General features: G+C 72.5%; 5 protein-coding genes across 8 annotated transcripts; 2 read left to right on the top strand and 3 right to left on the bottom strand.

The window, feature by feature from the left end:
- The first annotated feature begins 3,286 nt into the window (after positions 1 to 3,286).
- BCAP31 (B cell receptor associated protein 31) lies at positions 3,287 to 6,763 on the top strand. 3 transcript variants are annotated; one of them, XM_082076540.1, is made up of 8 exons: positions 3,287 to 3,337; positions 3,503 to 3,600; positions 4,245 to 4,345; positions 5,228 to 5,369; positions 5,450 to 5,585; positions 5,659 to 5,767; positions 5,843 to 5,943; positions 6,440 to 6,762. In XM_082076540.1, the coding sequence occupies exons 2-8, from the start codon at positions 3,509 to 3,511 to the stop codon at positions 6,476 to 6,478; spliced, it is 720 nt and encodes a 239-aa protein (XP_081932666.1). In that variant the 5' UTR covers positions 3,287 to 3,337; positions 3,503 to 3,508; the 3' UTR covers positions 6,479 to 6,762. The 3 variants fall into 3 exon arrangements, with proteins under 3 accessions (XP_081932666.1, XP_081932668.1, XP_081932667.1); XM_082076542.1 differs by having other exon boundaries at positions 5,662 to 5,767; positions 6,440 to 6,655; XM_082076541.1 differs by lacking the exon at positions 3,287 to 3,337 and adding an exon at positions 3,385 to 3,437 and having other exon boundaries at positions 3,475 to 3,600; positions 6,440 to 6,763.
- Positions 6,764 to 6,769: 6 nt separating this feature from the next.
- TAFAZZIN (tafazzin, phospholipid-lysophospholipid transacylase) lies at positions 6,770 to 10,041 on the bottom strand. Its single transcript, XM_082076539.1, is given in 11 exon segments — positions 6,770 to 6,964; positions 7,181 to 7,274; positions 7,367 to 7,444; positions 7,938 to 7,990; positions 8,075 to 8,137; positions 8,225 to 8,266; positions 8,464 to 8,614; positions 8,617 to 8,746; positions 8,816 to 8,861; positions 9,419 to 9,547; positions 9,646 to 10,041. Coding segments are annotated over 10 exon segments (891 nt in total). The 5' UTR covers positions 9,755 to 10,041; the 3' UTR covers positions 6,770 to 6,964; positions 7,181 to 7,184.
- A 133-nt stretch (positions 10,042 to 10,174) lies between these two features.
- On the top strand, positions 10,175 to 13,763 carry WDR13 (WD repeat domain 13; the record flags this gene model as incomplete). Its single annotated transcript, XM_082076536.1, has 9 exons — positions 10,175 to 10,444; positions 11,065 to 11,308; positions 11,482 to 11,576; positions 11,640 to 11,767; positions 11,834 to 12,141; positions 12,362 to 12,542; positions 12,609 to 12,750; positions 12,882 to 13,012; positions 13,579 to 13,763. Exons 1-9 carry the CDS (start codon positions 10,404 to 10,406, stop codon positions 13,761 to 13,763), a joined length of 1,455 nt encoding a protein of 484 aa, XP_081932662.1. The 5' UTR covers positions 10,175 to 10,403.
- A 29-nt stretch (positions 13,764 to 13,792) lies between these two features.
- Positions 13,793 to 16,946, bottom strand: SUV39H1 (SUV39H1 histone lysine methyltransferase). Of its 2 annotated transcripts, XM_082076538.1 has the most exons (7): positions 16,800 to 16,946; positions 16,131 to 16,276; positions 15,451 to 15,780; positions 15,124 to 15,321; positions 14,896 to 15,042; positions 14,468 to 14,597; positions 13,793 to 13,955 (listed from the first exon to the last, which is right to left on the bottom strand). In XM_082076538.1, exons 1-7 carry the CDS (start codon positions 16,816 to 16,818, stop codon positions 13,816 to 13,818), a joined length of 1,110 nt encoding a protein of 369 aa, XP_081932664.1. In that variant the 5' UTR covers positions 16,819 to 16,946; the 3' UTR covers positions 13,793 to 13,815. The 2 variants fall into 2 exon arrangements, with proteins under 2 accessions (XP_081932664.1, XP_081932663.1); XM_082076537.1 differs by having other exon boundaries at positions 15,124 to 15,780.
- A 428-nt stretch (positions 16,947 to 17,374) lies between these two features.
- On the bottom strand, positions 17,375 to 21,844 carry WAS (WASP actin nucleation promoting factor). The gene is made up of 10 exons (XM_082076535.1): positions 20,966 to 21,844; positions 20,466 to 20,624; positions 20,106 to 20,192; positions 19,201 to 19,297; positions 18,888 to 19,056; positions 18,737 to 18,779; positions 18,297 to 18,447; positions 17,909 to 18,222; positions 17,701 to 17,800; positions 17,375 to 17,551 (listed from the first exon to the last, which is right to left on the bottom strand). The coding sequence occupies exons 1-10, from the start codon at positions 21,074 to 21,076 to the stop codon at positions 17,499 to 17,501; spliced, it is 1,284 nt and encodes a 427-aa protein (XP_081932661.1). The 5' UTR covers positions 21,077 to 21,844; the 3' UTR covers positions 17,375 to 17,498.
- Positions 21,845 to 21,897: the final 53 nt, after the last annotated feature.

Consider the following 21,897-nt stretch of genomic DNA (forward strand, 5'->3'; position numbering starts at 1 on the left):
CGGCCCTGTGTCCAAACAGCCCCCGGCCCTGTGTCCAAACAGCCCTCGGCCCTGTGTCCCCAAACAGCCCTCGGCCCTGTGTCCCCAAACAGCCCCCGGCCCTGTGTCCCCAAACAGCCCCCGGCCCTGTGTCCAAACAGCCCCCGGCCCTGTGTCCAAACAGCCCTCGGCCCTGTGTCCAAACAGCCCCCGGCCCTGTGTCCAAACAGCCCTCGGCCCTGTGTCCAAACAGCCCCCGGCCCTGTGTCCCCAAACAGCCCCCGGCCCTGTGTCCAAACAGCCCCCGGCCCTGTGTCCCCAAACAGCCCCCGGCCCTGTGTCCAAACAGCCCTCGGCCCTGTGTCCCCAAACAGCCCCCGGCCCTGTGTCCAAACAGCCCCCGGCCCTGTGTCCCCAAACAGCCCCCGGCCCTGTCCCCAAACAGCCCTCGGCCCTGTGTCCCCAAACAGCCCTCGGCCCTGTCCCCAAACAGCCCCCGGCCCTGTCCCCAAACAGCCCCCGGCCCTGTGTCCAAACAGCCCTCGGCCCTGTCCCCAAACAGCCCTCGGCCCTGTGTCCAAACAGCCCTCGGCCCTGTGTCCAAACAGCCCCGGCCCTGTCCCGGAGCAGCCACAGTAACATGGGGGGGGAGCCCCTGCGAGGGTGGAAAATCGTGGACTCCACAATCCCACGCGAATTCCAGCGAAGCCGTTTGTTACAGAAATCAGCCTCCTCCTCCACGCGGGGATTTCCTGGTCAGCCGATGGGATACGGCCTGTGCTCCAGAGCCGCCCACGGCCCGGCTCTCGCTGCCGGCGGCCCTGTTGATTTACGTCGTGTGTTCGGCTTTCCGAGGGGGCCTTGAAATTCCTCGGGGCCTTGTCAGGCCCTGCCGGGCCCTGTTGGGCTCTGTCAGCCTCTATCAGGCCTTGTCTGGCCCTGTCTGGCCCTGCCGGGCTCTGTCTGGCCCTGCCGGGCTCTGCCGGGCTCTGTCTGGCTCTGTCTGGCTCTGCCGGGCCCTGCTGGGCTCTGCCGGGCTCTGTCTGGCTCTGTCTGGCTCTGCCGGGCTCTGTCTGGCTCTGCCGGGCTCTGCCGAGCTCTGTCTGGCCCTGCCAGGCTCTGCCGGGCTCTGTCTGGCCCTGCCGGGCTCTGCCAGGCTCTGCCGGGCTCTGTCTGGCTCTGCCGGGCTCTGTCTGGCTCTGTCTGGCTCTGCCGGGCTCTGCCGAGCTCTGTCTGGCCCTGCCAGGCTCTGCCGGGCTCTGTCTGGCCCTGCCGGGCTCTGCCAGGCTCTGTCTGGCTCTGTCTGGCTCTGCCGGGCCCTGCTGGGCTCTGCCGGGCTCTGTCTGGCTCTGCCGGGCTCTGCCGGGCTCTGTCTGGCTCTGTCTGGCCCTGCCGGGCCCTGCCGGGCTCTGCCGGGCTCTGTCTGGCTCTGCCGGGCTCTGCCGGGCTCTGTCTGGCTCTGTCTGGCTCTGTCTGGCTCTGTCTGGCCCTGCCGGGCCCTGCCGAGCTCTGTATGGCTCTGCCGGGCTCTGTCTGGCTCTGCCGGGCCCTGCTGGGCTCTGCCGGGCTCTGTCTGGCTCTGTCTGGCTCTGCCGGGCTCTGCCGGGCTCTGTCTGGCTCTGCCGGGCTCTGTCTGGCTCTGCCGGGCCCTGCCGGGCCCTGCCGGGCTCTGTCTGGCTCTGCCGGGCTCTGTCTGGCTCTGCCGGGCCCTGCTGGGCTCTGCCGGGCTCTGTCTGGCTCTGCCGGGCTCTGTCTGGCTCTGTCTGGCTCTGCCGGGCTCTGCCGGGCTCTGTCTGGCTCTGCCGGGCTCTGTCTGGCTCTGCGGGGCCCTGCCGGGCCCTGCCGGGCTCTGCCGGGCTCTGCCGAGCTCTGTCTGGCCCTGCCGGGCTCTGCCGGGCTCTGTCTGGCTCTGTCTGGCTCTGTCTGGCCCTGCCGGGCCCTGCCGGGCTCTGTCTGGCTCTGCCGGGCTCTGTCTGGCTCTGCCGGGCTCTGCCGGGCTCTGTCTGGCTCTGCCGGGCTCTGCCGGGCTCTGCCGAGCTCTGTCTGGCTCTGTCTGGCTCTGTCTGGCTCTGCCGGGCTCTGTCTGGCTCTGTCTGGCTCTGTCTGGCCCTGCTGGGCTCTGCCGGGCTCTGTCTGGCTCTGTCTGGCTCTGTCTGGCCCTGCCGGGCTCTGTCTGGCTCTGCCGGGCTCTGCCGGGCTCTGTTTGGCTCTGTCTGGCTCTGCCAGGCTCTGCCGGGCTCTGTCTGGCCCTGCCGGGCTCTGTCTGGCTCTGCCAGGCTCTGCCGGGCTCTGCCGGGCTCTGTCTGGCCCTGTCGGGCCCTGCCGGGCTCTGTCTGGCTCTGTCTGGCTCTGCCGGGCCCTGCTGGGCTCTGCCGGGCTCTGTCTGGCTCTGCCGGGCTCTGCCGGGCTCTGTCTGGCTCTGTCTGGCCCTGCCGGGCCCTGCCGGGCTCTGCCGGGCTCTGCCGGGCTCTGTCTGGCTCTGCCGGGCTCTGTCTGGCTCTGTCTGGCTCTGCTGGGCTCTGTCTGGCCCTGTCGGGCCCTGCCGGGCTCTGTCTGGCCCTGCCGGGCCCTGCCGGGCTCTGCCGGGCTCTGTCTGGCTCTGTCTGGCTCTGCCGGGCCCTGCTGGGCTCTGCCGGGCTCTGTCTGGCTCTGCCGGGCTCTGTCTGGCTCTGCCGGGCCCTGCTGGGCTCTGCCGGGCTCTGTCTGGCTCTGCCGGGCTCTGTCTGGCTCTGTCTGGCTCTGCCGGGCTCTGTCGGGCTCTGTCTGGCTCTGTCTGGCTCTGCCGGGCTCTGTCTGGCTCTGCCGGGCCCTGCTGGGCTCTGCCGGGCTCTGTCTGGCTCTGCCGGGCTCTGCCGGGCTCTGTCTGGCTCTGTCTGGCTCTGTCTGGCTCTGCCGGGCTCTGTCGGGCTCTGTCTGGCTCTGTCTGGCTCTGTCTGGCTCTGTCTGGCTCTGCCGGGCTCTGTCTGGCTCTGCCGGGCTCTGTCTGGCTCTGTCTGGCTCTGTCTGGCCCTGCTGGGCTCTGCCGGGCTCTGTCTGGCTCTGCCGGGCCCTGCTGGGCTCTGCTGGGCTCTGTCTGGCTCTGCCGGGCTCTGCCGGGCTCTGCCGGGCCGCGTTGGGCACCGCCAGGCCTTGTCGTGCCAATGGAGGCGGCTGTTGTTGCGCGGACCCTCCTCTCCTGCAGGGGGCAGCAGGCGGAGCTGGCGGCGGCGCGTGCCGCCTGTGGAACACGGACCGTCCCCCGCGCCGCGGGGAGCACGCGGGCTCGGAACTGCGGCTCCCGGCATGCCCCACTCCCGCGCGGGCGGGGCTTCCGCCCAGGGCCCGGCCTGCTTCCGGTCGGGGCCGCCGCTGCCAGGAAGTGAGAACGGGCGCGGGCGCTCGGGCGGGGGGACACGGGGCGTCCCAGCGCGTCCCCAGCGCGTCCCCCGGCCCCAGCGCGTCCCCGGCCCCAGCGCCCCGTGCTCCCCCCGGTCCCAGCGCGTCCCGCGGCCCCAGCGCGTCCCCAGCGCCCCTGTTCCCCCAGGCCGCCATGAGCCTGCAGTGGACGGCGGTCGCCACGTTCCTGTACGCGGAGGTTTTCCTGGTGCTGCTGCTCTGCGTGCCCTTCGTGTCCGCGGCCAGGTGAGGGGGTGGGACCGCGGGGGGAGGGGGTGGGACCGCGGGGGGAGGGGGCGCTGGGACCCGCGGGGCCGGGTTCCCGGTGTCCGGGGTTCCCGGTGTGCCGGGGGTTCCCGGTGTCCCGGGGTTCCCGGTGTCCCGGGGTTCCCTGTGTCCCGGGGTCCCCGGTGTCCGGGGTTCCCGGTGTCCCGGGGTCCCCAGTGTCCGGTGTTCCCGGTGTCCCGGGGTTCCCGGTGTCCCGGGGTTCCCGGTGTCCCGGTGTGCCGGGGGTTCCCAGTGTCCGGTGTTCCCGGTGTCCCGGGGGTTCCCCGTGTCCCAGGGTTCCCGGTGTCCCGGGGTCCCCGGTGTCCCGGGGTTCCCGGTGTCCCGGGGTTCCCGGTGTCCGGGGTTCCCGGTGTCCCGGGGTTCCCGGTGTCCTGGGGTTCCCGGTGTCCCGGGGTTCCCGGTGTGCCGGGGGTTCCCCATGTCCCGGGGTTCCCTGTGTCCCGGTGTCCCGGGGGTTCCCCGTGTCCCGGTGTCCCGGGGTTCCCGGTGTGCCGGGGGTTCCCGGTGTCCCGGGGTTCCCGGTGTCCGGTGTTCCCGGTGTCCCGGGGTCCCCGGTGTCCGGGGTTCCCGGGGTCCCCGTGTCCCCAACGCCGTCCCCGCAGATGGCAGCGGATCTTCCGCTCGCGGCTGGTGGGCCTGGCCGTGTCCTACGGGAACACCGCGTTCATCGTGCTCATCGCCGTGCTGGTGCTGCTGCTGCTGGGTGCGCGGGGGGAGCCCCCGTTACCGCGGTTCCGCGCGTCCGCCGGCTTAACCTCCAGTTTAATATCCCCCCCCCGCCCGGGTTTAATTAACCCCCATTTTAATTGTGTTCCCCCAGTTTAACCCCCCCCACCCCCAGATGCGTTCCATGAGACATGCGGGTATGGGTCCAGTTTAACCCCTGGTTTAACCGCCCCCCCCCCCATTTAACCGGGTCCCCCAGACACATTCCAAGAGACACCCCAGTACAAGCCCGGTTTAACCACCCCCCTGTTTAACCGTGTCCCCAGACGCGTTCCGCGAGACACCCCGGTACAGGCCCAGTTTAACCCCTGGTTTAACCGTGTCCCCAGACGCATTCTGCGGTTTAACCGCCCCCCCGTTTAACTGTGTCCCCAGACGCGTTCCATGAGACACCCTGGTATGGGTCCAGTTTAACCCCAGTTTAACCGTGTTCAACCCCCAGACGCGTTCCATGAGACACCCCGGTACAGGCCCGGTTTAACCGCCCCCCCGTTTAACCGTGTCCCCAGACGCGTTCCATGAGACACCCCGGTACAGGCCCGGTTTAACCGCCCCCCCGTTTAACCGTGTCCCCAGACGCGTTCCATGAGACACCCCGGTACAGGCCCGGTTTAACCGCCCCCCCGTTTAACCGTGTTTAACCCCCAGACGCGTTCCATGAGACACCCCGGTACAGGCCCGGTTTAACCGCCCCCCCGTTTAACCGTGTTTAACCCCCAGACGCGTTCCATGAGACACCCCGGTACAGGCCCGGTTTAACCGCGCCCCCGTTTAACCGTGTCCCCAGACGCGTTCCATGAGACACCCCGGTACAGGCCCGGTTTAACCGCCCCCCCGTTTAACCGTGTTTAACCCCCAGACGCGTTCCGCGAGACGCAGCGCTACGGCTCGGCGGAGCGCTCGGCCCTGCAGACGCCCGGCGCCATCGAGCACTTCCACATGAAGCTGTTCCGCGCCCAGCGCAACCTCTACGTGGCCGGGTTCTCGCTGCTGCTGTCCTTGTGAGCCGGGGGGGCTGTGGGGGGCCGGGGGGCTGTGGGAGCGCCCCCGCCCCGCTGACCCCCCCGCTGCCCCCCCGCAGCCTCCTGCGCCGGCTGGTGACGCTGATCTCGCAGCAGGCCGTGCTGGGCGCCGCCAGCGAGGCCTTCCGCAAGCAGGCCGAGGGCGCCAGCCGCGCCGCCCGCCGCTACATGGAGGACAACGACGCGCTCAGGAAGGTGCGCGGGGGACGCGGCGCCGGGGCGGGGGGCAGGGGGGACGCTGATGTGGCCCCCCCCGTGTCCCCCACAGCAGCTGCAGGATGGGGGGGGTGACAACGCAGCGCCGTCCCCCGAGGAGAACGAGTCGCTCAAGGCCAAAGTGGAGAAGCTGAAGGAGGAGCTGGCGGCCAGCAAGCGCAGTACGGGGGGGGTGGGGAGGCGGGGGGTTGGGGCGGCTTTGGGGTGTCCCTGACCCCCCCCGTGTCCCCCTGCAGCTCTGGAGAAGGCGGAGAATGAGGTGCAGGCCATGCGGCGCCAGGCCGAGGGGCTGACGCGCGAGTACGACCGGCTGCTGGAGCAGCACGCGCGCCTGCAGGTGAGCGCAGAGCGCCCAGACACCCCAACGCGACAGTGCTCACCCCTGCGAACACAGGACGTGACCCCAAACACCCCAGACACCCCAACCCCAGCAGTGCTCACGCCTGCAAGTACAGGAGGTGACCCCCAACACCCCCAGACACCCCACACCCTGCCCCGAAACACCCCAACCCCAACAGTGCTCACCCCTGCAAACACAGGACGTGACCCCAAACACCCCAGACACCCCAACGCGACAGTGCTCACCCCTGCGAACACAGGACGTGACCCCAAACACCCCCAGACACCCCACACCCTGCCCGAAACACCCCAACCCCAGCAGTGCTCACGCCTGCAAGTACAGGAGGTGACCCCCAACACCCCAGACACCCCACACCCTGCCCAAAACACCCCAACAGTGCTCACGCCTGCAAGTACAGGAGGTGACCCCCAACACCCCCAAGCAGCCTGGCTGCAGGTACAGGGGGGTCTGACCCCCCTAAACCCCCCCCCAGGCAGCACACGATGGCCCCCGGGACAAGAAAGAGGAGTGAGGGACCACGCCCTGTCCCCCCCGACAAGCCACGCCCAGCGGACCAGGCCACACCCCCCCGGACAAGCCACGCCCAGCGGACCAGGCCACACCCCTGCACCCCCAGCCTCGGGGCAGTGCGCAGGATTTGGTACAGGGTGGTTTTGGGGACCCCCCCCCAGCCGCCCCCCATGCCCCGAAGTTGGGGGACCCCCAGCTCTGGGGGTGGGGGGTGCTGAGCCCCTTTTCTGGGGGGCTGAGACTCCCTGTTCCCCCCCATCTTCTGTTTCAATAAACACAGCCCCGCCCCAAAGACAGCTGAGGCTCCGCCCCATTTATTGGCACCGTGTTGGGGGGGTGTAGCGCTGTGGGGAGGCTCGTCTGTCAGTCCGTCCGTGTGTCTGTGTGCGGGGCCATCCCGCTATGGGGCAGAGCCCCCCCGGCTTCCCCATCTCTGTGTCCATGCCACAGAGCCCCACGCTAGGGGGCGGGGTGCGGGACCCCCCCACGCTACGGGGCGGGGTGCGGGACCCCCCCGTGCTACGGGGCGGGGTGCGGGGCCCCCACGCGCTACGGGGCGGGGTGCGGGACCCCCCCACGCTACGGGGCGGGGTGCGGGACCCCCCCGCGCTACGGGGCGGGGTGCGGGGCGCCCCCCACACGCTACGGGGCAGGGTGCGGGACCCCCCCGCGCTACGGGGCGGGGTGCGGGGCGGGACCCCCCCGCGCTACGGGGCGGGGTGCAGGGCCCGGGCCTGGTTCCGCAGCGCCTCGAATTCCCTCTGCACGAAATCGGTGAGAGCCTTCCGCATCTCCACCTGGGGGACAGCGAGGGGGGGCTGGAGCCATGGGGCGGGGGGACGGGACCCCCGGAGCCGTGGGGCGCAGCCACTGTCCCCCAAGTACTCACCGGGGACGAGCCCTCGGCGCGGAGCCGCTCCAGGAGGGGCCGGACGCTGAACGGGCGCCCCACAACCACCGTGATGCGCTGGGGACGGTGTCAGTGCTCTGCGGCCTGGCCACAGCCCTCCGCCCTGCCCCACAGCCCCCCACCCTGCCCCATGGCCCTCCACCCTGCCCCACAGCCCCCCACCCTGCCCCACAGCCCTCCGCCCTGCCCCACAGCCTGCCCCACAGCCCTCCGCCCTGCCCCACAGCCTGCCCCACAGCCCCCCACCCTGCCCCATGGCCCTCCGCCCTGCCCCACGGCCCTCCACCCTGCCCCACGGCCCTCCACCCTGCCCCACGGCCCTCCACCCTGCCCCACGGCCCTCCGCCCTGCCCCATGGCCCCCCACCCTGCCCCACAGACCCACACAGCCTGCCCCACAGACCCCCGTAGCCCCCCTGCCACCGTGATGCGCTGGGGACGGTGTCAGTGCCCCCAGCCTGCCCCACGGCCCCCATAACCCCACAGCCTGCCCCACGGCCCCCACCCCTGCTCCACAGCCGCCCCAGCACCCCAAAGCCCCCAGGACTCACCTGCCCCACACGGGGCACATAGGGGCGGGTGTTTGGCAGCACGTCGCTCATGCCTGCGGGGGGAGCAGGGACCTGCGTGGGGACCTGCCCCACGGCGGGACTCTGCCCCACGCCCCCACGCCCCCATCCCCACTCACCCCCGTGCCACAGCGGCAGGACGATGGGGTCCAGGCGACACTCAGCCAGGAGCCGCCCGATGCCTGCAGAGGGGGACAAAGTGAGGGTCTGGGGGGCCGGGCAGCCCTTTGGGGTCGGGATTTGGGGAACACGGGGCACTCGGGTCTCACCCCACTTGAAGCGCACGAACTCCTGCCCCATGTTCACTTTGCCTGTTGGGACACGGGGCTGTGGCGGGGGGGGGGGGCGCACAGGAGCCCCCCAGTGCTCCCGGTCGCCCCTGAGCAGCCCCCCCTCCCAGTCCCTCCCAGTCCCCGCAGACCCCACAAGCCCTGTTCCCAGTCCCCCCACTCCCCATAGACCCCACAAGCCCCCAGTGTCCCCCCAGTGTCCCCCGTTCCCCCCGTACCCTCGGGAAAGACGTGCACCCACTCCCCCTGGTTGAGCCGCTCCAGCACGAAGTCCATCCCGCGCTGGTACACGCCGTCCCCTGCACGCACCGGTTCAGCTCCAGCCCGGCCTGGAACCCCCAGACCCGCTGGGCCGGACCCAGCAGGCCCCCCAGGCTCCCCAGTGGCTCCCCTCCCCCCAGCGCCCCAGCCCCACCGCGGCAGACGGGGACGCAGCGCCCGAGGCTGAAGAACCGTGAGTGCAGCTCCCGCGTGAAGCAAATGTCAGCGGCCGTGGGGGTCCTGGGGGGCGGGGAGGGTCAGCGGGGGGGGGGGCGACTCCCCGGGCCCCCCTGCCCAACCCCCTCTCACCAGCGCATCTTGTGGGGGCTCCAGATGTGCCGCAGCTTCAGAGAACCTGGGGGGGCGAGAAAGAACTGAGGGGGCTCCAGGAGCACCCAGAGGCGGCCCACCGGGCCCCCAACGCGCTCCCAGGACCCCCCAAAACCCTCCAGCACCCCTAGAAACCCCCAACCCCCCCCGCGCCCCGGCCCCCGGCGCCCCGTACCGCAGAGGCGGCCTACTGGGCCCCCAACGCGCTCCCAGGACCCCCAGCCCCCCCGCCCCGTACCCCAGAGGTGCGGGTCGCCCCCCCGCCCCGTACCCCAGAGGTGCGGGTCGTCCCCCCGCCCCGTCCCCCCGAGGTGCGGGTCGCCCCCCCGCCCCGTACCCCAGAGGTGCGGGTCGTCCCCCCGCCCCCCGTCCCCCAGAGGTGCGGGTCGCCCCCCCGCGCTCTCGGGACCCCCCGTCCCCCCGCCCCCCGTCCCCCAGAGGTGCGGGTCGCCCCCCCGCCCCGTCCCCCAGAGGTGCGGGTCGCCCCCCCGCCCCGTACCCCCGAGGTGCGGGTCGCCCCCCCGCCCCGTCCCCCCGAGGTGCGGGTCGCCCCCCCGCGCCCCGGGCCCCCCCGCCCCGTACCCCAGAGGTGCGGGTCGTCCATGCACGACTGGTGGTTGGCCAGGGTGAGCAGCGGCGTGCGCGGCCCCCGCCGCTCCACCAGCTCGTGCAGAACCTCCGCGTTGTGCACGCGCAGCCGGTTCAGCCACCCTGGGGGAGCGGGGGGGTCAGCAGAGGGGGGGGGTCAGCAGAGCGGGGGGGTCAGCAGAGCGGGGGGACCCCCCCGCGCCCCTCCCCCGGTCACTCACGGGTCCACAGGCAGCTGTAGGTGCCGACCAGCCCCGTGACCAGCCCGCTCGCCAGGACCCAGCGCAGCGGCGGCCCCGCGGGGAACGGCCACCTCACGGCCAGCGGCATCGCGCCATGGCGGGCCCGCGGGAAACGGCCACGAAACGGCCAGCGGCACCGCGCCACGGCGGGCCCGCGGGAAACGGCCACGAAACGGCCGCCTCACGGCCGCCTCACGGCCGCCTCACGGCCTGGCGGGCCCGGCGGGGCCTCGGGGACTCGGGTCCGGGCGCCACCGGGCCCAGCCCGCAGCCCCCGGCCCAACAGCGGCCCTACCGCAAACCGCGCGTCGCAAAGGTCGCGCCGCCGTCAAGCGAGATGCCCTCCTACTTTTCCCCCCCGCCCACTCGATGTCGCAAACGCGGCGGGCGGGAGGACCGAGAGCAGGCGAGCGCCGCCGAGCAGAGCGACCGGGAACGAAGGCAGGCTAGCAAGCCGCCTGCACCATAGAGAAGCGCGCACGCCCCGCCCCGGCAGGACCCCGCCCACCGCCGCGCGCCGTCGCCAGGGCGACGCCCGGCGCCATCTTGTCCGGGGCGGCGGCCGCCGCCATCTCGGAGGGGCCGGTCCCGGCCCGGCCCAGAGCCGGCCCCGCGGGACGCGGAGGGGGAGCGGGACGGGCAGGTAACCCCGGCCCCGCCCCGGCCCCGCCCCGGCCCGGCCCGGCCCGGCTGACAGCGGCCGCCCGCCCCCCGGCCGCACCGCGCTCCCCGCCGCCATGGCCGCCGTGTGGCAGCAGGTGCTCGCCGTGGACGCCCGGTGAGCCGGGGGACACCCAGGCCCGGGGCTCTTTCGGGGGGGGCGGCCGCGGCCCATCGGGGGACACCGGCGCGTTCGGGGGGGGCGGGGGGACCTTTACCGGGGGGGGCACCGTGAACCCCATTCCCTCTGGGGGGGGGCACCCCGATCCCCGGGGCCGTTTGCAGGGGAGGGGGCGACCGTGCCCCCGTCCCTGCAGCACACGGTGCGTGTGCCCCCCCGTGTCCCCATCTCTGCCTCCCGAGACCCCGTGACCCCCGTGTCCCCCCCGTGTCCCCCCCGTGCCCCCCCCGTGTCCCCCCCGTGACCCCCGTGTCCCCCCCGTGCCCCCCCCGTGCCCCCCCCGTGCCCCCCCGTGCCCTCCGTGCCCCCCCCGTGTCCCCCTGTGCCCCCCCCGTGACCCCCGTGTCCCCCCTGTGTCCCCCCGTGTACCCCTGTGACCCCCCCGTGCCCCCCCCGTGTCCCCCCCGTGACCCCCGTGTCCCCCGTGTCCCCCCGTGTCCCCCCCCGACCCCCGTGTCCCCCGTGACCCCCGTGTCCCCCGTGTCCCCCGTGCCCCCCCCGTGTCCCCCGTGTCCCCCCTGACCCCCGTGCCCCCCCGACCCCCGGCCCGTGCGCAGGTACGCGGCGCTGCGCACGCCGCGCTGGCCGCAGTTCCGCACGCAGTACGTGCGGCGGCGCAGCCAGCTGCTGCGGGAGCAGGCGCAGGCGGCCCCGGCCGCGGCGGACGCGCGGCGCTGGTACCTGCGGGTGCGCGGGCGGCTGCTGGCCCAGCGCTACGGCGCCCTGTCGGAGCAGAGCAGCGGGCGGGCGCACAGCAGCAGCGCCCTGCGCGCCAGCCGCACCACGCTGGACCGCATGGAGGTGCGGGAGATGGGGGGCAGAGCTGCGGGGGAGCGTGAGCCCCTCCTGGGGGTGCGCAGCCACGGCGACCTCTCTGGGGGTGCAGCGCGTGTCTGGGGGCTGTGGGGTCTCAGCCCCTGTTCTGGGGTGTCGGGGTCCTGGCCGCTCCCCCCACAGCCGCGTTCCCCCCCCAGGACTTCGAGGAGGACCCGCGGGGGACCCGTGGACACCGGCGCTCCCTGAGCCGCGGCTCCCACGCTGGGGGGGGCCGGGGGGGCCCCGACGAGCGGTGAGCATGGGGGGCGCGGGGGGCTCAGGGCGCGGGGTCGCCGTGCTGACCCGCACCCCGCAGCCCCCCCGGGGTGGTGCCCACGCCGCTGGCCGAGGCCAGTCGGGCCATGGCCGGGGACACGACGCTGAGCGAGAACTACGCGTTCACCGGCGTGTTCCACGTCTTCGACCAGCACGTGGACAGCGCCGGTACGGGGGTCCCGGGGGGGTTGGGGGGTCGGGGGGGCCGGCGTCCCCCGCTGACCCCCCCGGCAGTCCCCAAGGTGCAGTTTGCGCACGACGAGCGGCACTTGCTGGCGTGCTGCTCGCTGGACGGCACCATCTCGGTGTGCCGGCTGGCGCCGGGGCCGCCGGCCGTGCTGCAGGTGCTGCGGGGGCACGCGGGCGGCGTCGCCGACTTCGCCTGGTCGCTGTCCAACGACGTGCTGGTGTCGGCGTCGCTGGACGGGACGCTGCGGCTCTGGGCGCCGGCCGACGGGCGCTGCATCCGCCGCGTCTGCGACCCCGACGGCGCCGCGCTGCTGTGCTGCGCCTTCCAGCCGCTCAACAACAACCTCACCGTGGTCAGTGCCGGAGCCGCCCCCGGGGCCCCCCGGATCCTCCCAGAAACCCTGGACCCCACTGCTTGTAGGACGCCCCTGAATCCCTCCAGAATCTCCCTGGGACCGATTGCCCCAGAATCCTCCTAAATCCCCCCGGGACCCCCTGGTTGCCTGTAGGCCCCTAAATCTCCCCAGAACCCCCCTGTGCCCCGCACCGCGTCCCAGCTGCGCCCGTCCCCAGGTGGGCAGCGCCCGGCACATGGTGCGCGTGGTGAACATCTCCACCGGGAAGGCGGCGCGCGGCGGCGCCGGGCGGCTCCCCGGCCGGGTGCTGGCGCTTTGCTTCGACGCCCCCGGCCGCGTCCTCTGGGCCGGCGATGACTGCGGCTCCGTGTCCTCGTTCCTCTGCGACCCCGGCACCGGTACGGGGGGCTCTGGGTGGGGGGTCTCGGGGGGCTGTGTGCCGCTGAGCGCCCGTTTTCCCCCAGGCCGGCTGACCAAGGCCTCGCGGGTGCTGGTCCAGGCCGGCGGCTCCATCACGTCCCTGTCGGCCCGCGCCTGGGCCAGCCGGGAGGCGCCCGACCCCTCGCTGCTGGTGAACGCCTGTCCCGACCGCCTGCTGCTCTTCAGGTGGGCGCCGGAGGGTCTGGGGGCCCAGGGGGCTCTGGGTCCAGGGCTGATGACGTCCCTGTCCCCAGGGTGGTGGAGGAGGAGGGCTCAGGGGGCTCTGGGTCCAGGGCTGATGACGTCCCTGTCCCCAGGGTGGTGGAGGAGGAGGGCTCAGGGGCGCCGGGACTGCGGCTGCGGCGCAGCTTCCCCACGCGGCACCGCGAGCAGCCGGTGCGGAGCTGCTTCTGTCCCCTCATGTCCTTCCGGCAGGGAGCCTGCGTGGGTACGTGGGGCCGTGGGGGCACAGGGAGCCTGCGTGGGTACGTGGGGACGCTGGGACGTGGGGGGCACAGGGAGCCTGCGTGGGGACTCTGGGGACGTGGGGGCACAGGGACTCTGCATGGGGACGTGGGGATGATGGGGACGTGGGGGCACAGGGACTCTGCGTGGGTACGTGGGGCACAGGGAGCCTGCGTGGGGACATGGGAACATTGGGGATGTGGGGGGCACAGGGAGCCTGCGTGGGTACGTGGGGCTGTGGGGGCACAGGGAGCCTGCATGGGTACGTGGGGATGCTGGGATGTGGGGGGCACAGGGACTCTGCATGGGTACGTGGGGACATGGGGGGGCACAGAGGGACACAGAGCGCCTGTGTGGGGACATTAAGGCCATGGGGGACGTGCGCTGCCTGCATGGGTATACAGGGGACATCAGGGGGCACGGGGAGCCTGCATGGGGACACGGGGGACACAGGACACCTGTGTGGGTCCCTGCGGGAGCTGGGGGACACTGGGGGCTTTGCGGGTACCCCGGGGGGCCGATCCCACCCGTCCCGTCCCTTCCCCGCAGTGACGGGCAGCGAGGACGCCTGCGTGCACTTCTTCGACGTGGGGCGCGCGGCGCGGGCCACGGTGAACACGCTGCAGGGCCACGGCGGCGCGGTGCTGGCCGTGGCCTTCAACTGCGACGAGAGCCTGCTGGCCTCCAGCGACGCCGCCGGCACCGTCATCGTGTGGCGCCGCCAGCACGCGTGACCCCCGCCCCTTCCCACGCACACAGCGGCTGCGGTAACAAGCGTGTTGTGGCTCAGAACAGGTACTTGCGGCAGGCGGCCGCCCCGCACTTGCACTCGATGCGGCCGCGGGCGCGGGGGGAGCCGCCCAGCGCCCCCCCCGCCAGCCCGAAGTTGGAGTCCATGCGGGTGCTCTCGGCATCCACCGGGTCCACTGGGGGGGGAAACGGGGGTGAGGGGGGGAATGGTACAGCCTGACCCCCCCCATAAACTGTAGCAGTGGTACAGTCTGAACGCTTCAATAAACCATAGCAGTGGTACAGCCTGGTCATCCTGTACCACACAGCAGTGCTACAGTCTGATCCCCCAGAAACTACAGCAGTAGTACAGCCTGACCCCCTCCAAAACCACAGCAGTGGTACAGTCTGACCCCCTCCAAAACCACAGCAGTGGTACAGCCTGACCCCCTCCAAAACCACAGCAGTGGTACAGCCTGACCCCCTCCAAAACCACAGCAGTGGTACAGCCTGACCCCCTCCAAAACCACAACAATGGTACAGCCTAACCCCCTCCAAAACCACAGCAGTGGTACAGCCTGACCCCCTCCAAAACCACAGCAAGGGTAGTGTGAACCCCCCCAGCCCAGTAAATCACAGCGGCGGTACACCCAGTCCCCCCCGCACAGGTCAGTGGTCCAGCCCGCCCCCCGCTGTCGCGCGCGCGTACCGTGCATGTTGTAGTCGAAGGTGAGCTCCTCCCCGGCGCGGATGGGCCGCGTGGCGAACAGCGCGATGCGCGGCAGCCGCTGGTCCAGGTTCTCGATGAACACGTTGTACACCTGCAGGTTGGGGTCGCACTGCGGCCCGGGCGGGGCTCAGGGGCGGGGCCGGGGAAAGCCACGCCCCTTGGGTGGGAGCGGGAGCTCACACATTGGGCCGTGCTGCAGCAAGCTCCGCCCCCTCCCACCGTGGGTAAAGGGGATGTTCCCCAGCACTGCTGGAAGCCCCTCCCCTTTGGCGAGGCCCCTCCCACTCGTACCAAAAGAAGGGGCTGTTCCCCCCAGTGGGTGGAGCTCCCACAAGCCCCTCCCCCTCCAGCCCCCCCCACACGTGGGCGGAGCCCCCGCAGGCCCCGCCCCCGGCCGGCCTGCTCACGCTGTGGTTGACGAAGTGCGAGATGTTGCCGTAGTGCGCGGCGTCCACGGTGTACACGTCCTCCACGTAGTCCAGGTCGAACAAGTACGTGGCGCCTTGCCGGTCGTACACCTGCCCGCGCCGCTCCGCCTCCTCCGACGTGATGATCTGGCGGGAGGGCGGGGTCACGCCTGCCCCGCCCCGCCCCACCCGCGGCCCCGCCCGCCCGCGCCCCGCCCCGGCGCTCACCTCCCCCACGTACTCCATGACGAAGCTGTTCTTGCGGATGCGCTGCAGCGTGCGCACGCCCCAGCCGCGGCCGTCGCCGGTGCGGAAGATGCAGAGGTCGTAGCAGATGCCGCGCTGCACCACGCGGTTGGGGCAGTCAGCGCCGCAGCGGCAGCGCGAGTTGCACTCGTAGATGGGCAGCCCGGCGCGGATCCGCACCTGCCCCGCCGCGTTGTACGCGAACCTGTTGCAGGAGGCGCCGGGGCAGCAGCCGCCCGCCGCCTCGGCCAGGCAGTCGCGGCACTCGCAGCCCACGGCCACGGGCGTCAGCGACACGCCGGCGCCCACCTTGTACTCGTTGATGTAGACGAAGTCGCGGGGCGGCCCGTGCAGGTCCACCTCGTTCTCCACCACGATGCGGCCGCGGTGCCCGCGGGTGCTGTTGAGCAGCCGCTCCCAGCGCCGCAGCGCCCGCCGCTGCTCGGCCTTCTGCACCAGGAAGGCGGCGGCGCGGGGGGGCAGCCCCCTGGGGCCGGGCCGCGCCGGCCCCCCCGGCGCCCGCGCCAGGTCCTGGTGCAGCTGCCGCAGGAGCCCCCGGCAGCGCAGGTTCCGCCGCGGCTCCCAGGTGCTGGCGGCCCGGGGGTACCCGCGCCACTTCACCAGGTAGAAGTCCTCGTCCTGGGGGAAACGGGGCCGGGGGGCGTCAGGGGGACCAGGCCCTCCCGGGGACATCAGGCTGCTGGGGACCCCGGTGTCTGGGGCTGCTGGGCACAGGGGGTCCCAGGCAGGGCCGCAGGGCTCCGGGGGGTGTCGGGGGGCACAGGGCACGTGCAGGGGTGTCCCAGCGCCTCCTGGGACATTCAGGGTGACCGGGACCCGGTGTCCCGGGGCTGCGAAGGGACCCGTGGGCCAGGGGACACCGGGGGGGGGCGGGGCAGCCCGGGGACCCCCCAGGGCACGTTCAGGTGGCACCGGGGCCCGTTGGGATCGCGGTTCGGGAGGGGGCGGCGGCTCCTCCCCGCACTCACCCGCACGCGCTTGTAGTCGCACAGGAATTCCACCTCGAAGTCGCCGAGGTTGCGGCGGGTGACGCCGAGCGCGCGGCAGCGCAGCCGCTCCAGCCGGCACAGCTGCTGCAGCCGCCACCAGGACGAGAGGCAGCACACGGCGCAGCCTGGGGGGGCAGCGGGGTCAGCGGGCGGGGGGCAGCGGGGTCAGCGGGCGGGGGGCAGCGGGGGGTCAGCGGGCGGGGGGCAGCGGGGCGGGGGGCAGCGGGCGGGGGGGCAGCGGGGTCAGCGGGCGGGGGGCAGCGGGCGGGGGGGCAGCGGGGTCAGCGGGCGGGGGGTCAGCGGGGGGGGCAGCGGGCGGGGGGTCAGCGGGCGGGGGGCAGCGGGGTCAGCGGACGGGGGGGCAGCGGGGGGGCAGCGGGCGGGGGGGCAGCGGGGTCAGCGGGCGGGGGGCAGCGGGCGGGGGGTCAGCGGGCGGGGGGCAGCGGGCGGGGGGGCAGGGGGCGGGGGTCAGCGGGGCGGGGGGGGCGCCGGGACCCCCGCGACCCCCCGCGCGGGCCGCCCCCCCCGAACCGCCTCGCGCCGCCAACGGTCGCCCCGCGCGCGCCCCCTCGGAGAAAAAGGGCGGGAAGCGCCGCGCGGCGCCCCGCAGCCGTTAAACCGCCGCCCCGCGCGCCCGGCCGCGCGCACCTTTTAAATTTTCCGCCATTTTCTGCCGCTGCCTTCTTTTTTTTTTTTTTTTTTCTTTTTCCTTTTCCCTTTTTTTTTTTTTCGCCACTTCCGCCTCCGCCCGGTTCCCATTGGTAGCGGCGGTGCCTCATTTGCATACCGGGCACACCCCCCCGACGCACCAGCCCCAGGGAATTATGGGATATATCCCCCCAATGCAGCAAAGGATCATGGGATATATTCCCCCCCACGGTAGCCCGGTGCTGCAGTACCCGAGTTTCGCCACAGGGCGGCAGCACCGAGACCCGCCGCGGCACAAACGTCATTTCTGTCCGCCCAGAACTCCTGGGTCCCTCCTGAACTCCTGGGTCCCTCCTGAACTCCTGGGTCCCCCCAGAACCCCTGGGTCCCTCCTGAACTCCTGGGTCCCTCCTGAACTCCTGGGTCCCCCCCAGAACCCCTGGGTCCCCCCCTGAACTCCTGGGGACCAGATGCACACGCACACGCACCCCCCATTCCCCAGAGGCTCCTGTGGTTCCTCCCTCCCCGCGCCTCTGGACGCACCAAGGGCTCATCACTGTCAATACGCAACAATCACTAATTAACGAACGCAGCCACGTGCGCGTCTTTATTGGCACTTGCGGGGGGCAGGGGGGGCGTTCGGGGGCGGAAGAGGCGGAACAGGACGCGCCCCCCCGGGGCCAACGCCGCCCTGGGGGCTCAGTCGTCCCACTCGTCGTCGTCATCGTCCTCCTCGCCGGGCTCGGCCTCGTCTGCGGGGGGGGGCAGGGAGACGGGGGGTCAGGGAGGAGCCGGGGGGTCAAGGAGGAGCCAGGGGGGGTCAGGGAGGAGCCGAGAGGGTCAGGGAGGAGCCGGGGGCCCCTCCCAGGGGGCGTGTCCCCCCCCCCCGTCCCCCACTCACCCGAGGAGTGGATGACGCGGCTGCGCTTCTGCATCACGTCCATCAGCGCCCCCACCAGCCCCCCCGCGCTCGGGGCAGCACCCTCGGGGGCCTCGGGGGTCTGCAGGGGCAAAGGGGGGGTCAGGGACAGGGGAGCTCCAAACAGCCCCGTCCCCATGGCAACGTGTGCCCCCTCCCACGCCAACCCCCCCCCGTGCCCCCGACTGACCTTGTTGAGCGTCACCCCCTGGCGGATCTGGTCCAGCAGGGCCCCCCGGGCCGGGGGGGGCGCGGGGGTGGAGCCGCCACCTCCGGGAGGGGGTGGGGGGGGTGGGGGTGGGGGAGGGGGCGGGGCCTCAGCAGCAGCCGGAGGGGCGGAGCCACGGGCCGGGGGCGGGGCCATGGGGCGTGAGGGTGGAACCACAGGGGGGCCACTGCGAGGGGGTGGGGGGGGAGCCCCCGGTTGGCGGGGCAGCGGCCGGCTGCGGGGGGTCCCGGCGGGGGGGGGCGGGGTGGCCCCGCGGCTTGGTGGGGGAGGGGGACCTGGGAGTGGGGTAGAGAGAGAGACCTTAATTAGTGCATTAACGAGCGGGGGGGGCCGGGGGCGCGGGGCTCACCCTGTCCCATCTCCGCGCGCACGGCCTGCAGCCCCCCCTGGGCCTGGATGAAGTCGTGGATCAGCCGCGAGGTCTCGGCGTCGGCCAATTGCGCTTCGCTGATCCCAGCGAGCGCGAAGAGCGTCCGCAGGGCGGGGTCCAGCGCGGCCACCTGCGCGGGGGCCGCGTCACCCCGGGGTCGCGTCACCCCCTCGGGGGTCACCGTCACCCCCCGGGGCCACGTCACCCCGTCAGGGGTCACCATCACCCCCCGGGGCCACGTCACCCCTCGGGGGTCACCGTCACCCCTCGGGGGTCACCGTCACCCCCTCAGGGGTCACCATCACCCCCCGGGGCCACGTCACCCCTCAGGGGTCACCGTCACCCCCTCGGGGGTCACGTCACCCCTCGGGGGTCACCCCGTGGCGGTGGAATGGGGGGGACACACGGGCACCACGTACGTCAAAGCCGTTGTTGGGGTCCCAGCCGATGTGTCCGACGTGCCTGGGGGCGGGACGGGGGGGAGGGGCTGCCCCACACTCGTGGGGCCGCCTGCCCCACGGCTGGACCCACACCTGCCCCCCCCACCCCACGCGTGTCCCCCAGACTCACTTGAAGCCGGAGGGCGCCCCGATGTCAGCCTTGGAGATCTTCTTGCGGCCCCTGCGCTGCTCCCCGGGCGCGGGGGCCGCCGGGGGTCCCGCCGGGGGGCTGGGCAGCCCCCGGTACCGCGACTCCGTGATGTCGGGGTTGGCGATGGGCACGGCCGGCAGCGGGGGGGCTGCGGGAGGCAGGAACTTGCTGTGCGGTGGGGGGGCGGGGGGGGCGGGAGCTGCCGCTTCTCTGGGGAGGGGAGAGGGAGGGTGAGGGGGGGCTAAGGGTGCCTTGGGGGGTGCCCCGGTGCATTGTGGGGCTGCGCTCTCACCCGCCCTCTGCTGGCGCCGGCGCAGCCGCTCCTGGAGCCGCCCCTGGAACGCGGTCGCCTCCCCTTCGTCCGCGAAGTTCAGCCCTGCCCGGCCCTCCTGTGCAGCCAATCAGGGGCCTGCCCCCCGCGGGACACGCCCACGAGCAGCAGGCCCCTCCCACAGGCAACATACCCCACCCACAGGCAGCAGGCCCCGCCTACATTTAATGAGCCCCGCCTACATTTAATGAGCCCCACCCACAGGCAGCAGGCCCTGCCTACATTTAATGATCCCCGCCTACATTTAATGAGCCCCACCCACAAGCAGCAGGCCCCGCCTACATTTAACAGGCCCCGCCTACATTTAACAGGCCCCGCCCCTGGCCCCTCACATCCCCTTAAGTCTGCCCTGAGCCCCGCCCACTGCCCATCAGCCCCACCCACAAAGCCCCACCCGTGCACTTGTCAGCTCCGCCCACTGCCCATCAGCCCCACCCACAAAGCCCCACCCGTGCACTTGTCAGCTCCGCCCACTGCCCATCAGCCCCACCCACAAAGCCCCACCCGTGCACCTGTCAGCTCCGCCCACTGCCCATCAGCCCCACCCACAAAGCCCCACCCGTGCACTTGTCAGCTCCGCCCACTGCCCATCAGCCCCACCCACAAAGCCCCACCCGTGCACCTGTCAGCTCCGCCCACTGCCCATCAGCCCCACCCACAAAGCCCCACCCGTGCACCTGTCAGCTCCGCCCACTGCCCATCAGCCCCACCCACAATGCCCCACCCGTGTACCTGTCAGCTCCGCCCATCAGCCCCACCCCCAAAGCCCCACCCGTGCACCTGTCAGCTCCGCCCATCAGCCCCACCCCCAAAGCCCCACCCGTGCACCTGTCAGCTCCGCCCACCCCTGTGCCCCACCCACTCACGTGGCAGGTGAAGGTGTGGAAGAAGGGGGTGGGGCAGGCGTAGCCCATCCCCCCCTGCAGCTCCTGCTCCCACCACAGGCTGCCGGACTGAGCAGAGACCCCTGAGACCCCCTGAGCCCCAGGGACCCCCCCCCACCACCAGCCTGTACATGTGGGTGAAATGGGAGCCCCCAGCCCCCCAGCAGCCCCCCTGGACCCCGCTCACCACCAGGCTGTACAGGCGGATGAAGTGGGAGCCCCCAGCCCCCCGGGACCCCCCGGGACCCCCCCGGACCCCGCTCACCACCAGGCTGTACAGGCGGATGAAGTGGGAGCCCCCAGCCCCCCGGGACCCCCCGGGACCCCCCGGACCCCGCTCACCACCAGGCTGTACAGGCGGATGAAGTACGAGCGCCGCGCGCTGTCCCGCACCAGGCAGGCGACGCCGCAGCCGCGGGGGCTCCAGGATCCCCCCGGGGCCCCCCCCGGGGCCCCCCCCGGCTCGGCCACCACCAGCTGCGCCACCGCCGTGGCCAGTGCCTGTGAGGGCGGGGGGTACGGACCCGAGAACACAGTGACCCCCCAAACCCCACACAGACCCCCCTCAGTCCCCCCAAAACCCCCGAACAACTCCCTAACCCCCCCCAAAGCCCCATAACCCCTCCCAGTCCCCTGAGCCCCCCTCAGGCCTCTCCCAACCCCCCCCAGAGATGCCCCAGCCCCTCAAATTCCCCCCAGTTCCCCCCCAAATCCCCCGCAGACCCTCCCACCCCCCCTCAGGGTCCCCCCAAGGCCCCATGGGACCCCCCCAAACCTCCCTCAGGGTCCCCCCAAGGCCCCATGGGACCCCCCCAAGCCCCCTGACCTCCCCCGTCACTCACCACACATTTCCGGCCCAGCAGCTCGAACAGCCGCAGGTTTTCCTGCTCCTGCAGCAGCCCCGATGGGACGTTGTCCCCGCCCAGGGGACCCCCCCGCTCCCCCCGGCTCATCCTCGCACGCCTGGGTCCCCCCGGATGCCTGGGTCCCCTTCCAAATGCCCGGGGCCCTCACAGAGGCCTCTTCCGCCCGGAAGCACCCAGGGCCCCAAGGTGGCCAGGACGTCACCTCCGGACTGGGAGGGGGAACTGGGGGAACTGGGGGAACTGGGGGAACTGGGGGAACTGGGAGGGGGAACTGGGAGGGGGAACTGGGAGGGGGAACTGGGGGAACTGGGGGAACTGGGGGAACTGGGAGGCGGAACTGGGGGAAATGGGGGAACTGGGAGGGGGAACTGGGGGAAATGGGGGAACTGGGAGGGGGAGCAGCCTCTCTGCAAACACAGGCAGCGATGGGGCTGAAACTGGTGATACTGGGAAGAAATGGGAGGCACTCGGGGGGAACCGGCCCCATTCAGACCCAAACTGGGGACCCAGGCGTCCGGACGCTTCCTGCACCGCAACGGAGACCACGACCCCTTCCCAGTGCACACTTATAGCTGCCCAGTCCATACTGGGAGCCCACAGCCCTTCCCAGTCCACACTGGGAGCCCACAGCCCTTCCCAGTCCATACTCACAGCTGCCCAATTCATAGCGGGAGCCCACAGCCCTTCCCAGTCCATACTCACAGCTGCCCAGTCCACACTGGGAGCCCACAGCCCTTCCCAGTCCATACCGGGAGCCCACAGCCCTTCCCAGTCCATACTCACAGCTGCCCAATTCATACCGGGAGCCCACAGCCCTTCCCAGTCCATACCGGGAGCCCACAGCCCTTCCCAGTCCACACTGGGAGCCCACAGCCCTTCCCAGTTCATACCGGGAGCCCACAGCCCTT

Source organism: Streptopelia decaocto, assembly GCF_964273445.1.
Source record: "Streptopelia decaocto genome assembly, contig: HAP1_SCAFFOLD_980, whole genome shotgun sequence".
Taxonomy (NCBI): Eukaryota; Metazoa; Chordata; class Aves; order Columbiformes; family Columbidae; genus Streptopelia; species Streptopelia decaocto.

Coding starts and splice junctions, on each gene's coding strand:
- SUV39H1 (XM_082076537.1), bottom strand. Junction 15,043..15,123: donor TCATGGAGTACGTGGGGGAG/GTGAGCGCCGGG, acceptor CCCTCCCGCCAG/ATCATCACGTCGGAGGAGGC. Junction 13,956..14,467: donor CTTCGACTACAACATGCACG/GTACGCGCGCGC, acceptor TTCCCCCCCCAG/TGGACCCGGTGGATGCCGAG.
- WAS (XM_082076535.1), bottom strand. CDS start 21,076: ATGAGCCGGGGGGAGCGGGGGGGTCCCCTGGGCGGGGACAACGTCCCA. Junction 19,057..19,200: donor CCGGCGCCAGCAGAGGGCGG/GTGAGAGCGCAG, acceptor TGCCTCCCGCAG/CCCCCCCGCTGCCGGCCGTG. Junction 17,552..17,700: donor CCGCGTCATCCACTCCTCGG/GTGAGTGGGGGA, acceptor CCCCCCCCGCAG/ACGAGGCCGAGCCCGGCGAG.
- BCAP31 (XM_082076540.1), top strand. CDS start 3,509: ATGAGCCTGCAGTGGACGGCGGTCGCCACGTTCCTGTACGCGGAGGTT. Junction 4,346..5,227: donor GCTGGTGCTGCTGCTGCTGG/GTGCGCGGGGGG, acceptor TTTAACCCCCAG/ACGCGTTCCGCGAGACGCAG. Junction 5,768..5,842: donor GCTGGCGGCCAGCAAGCGCA/GTACGGGGGGGG, acceptor GTCCCCCTGCAG/CTCTGGAGAAGGCGGAGAAT.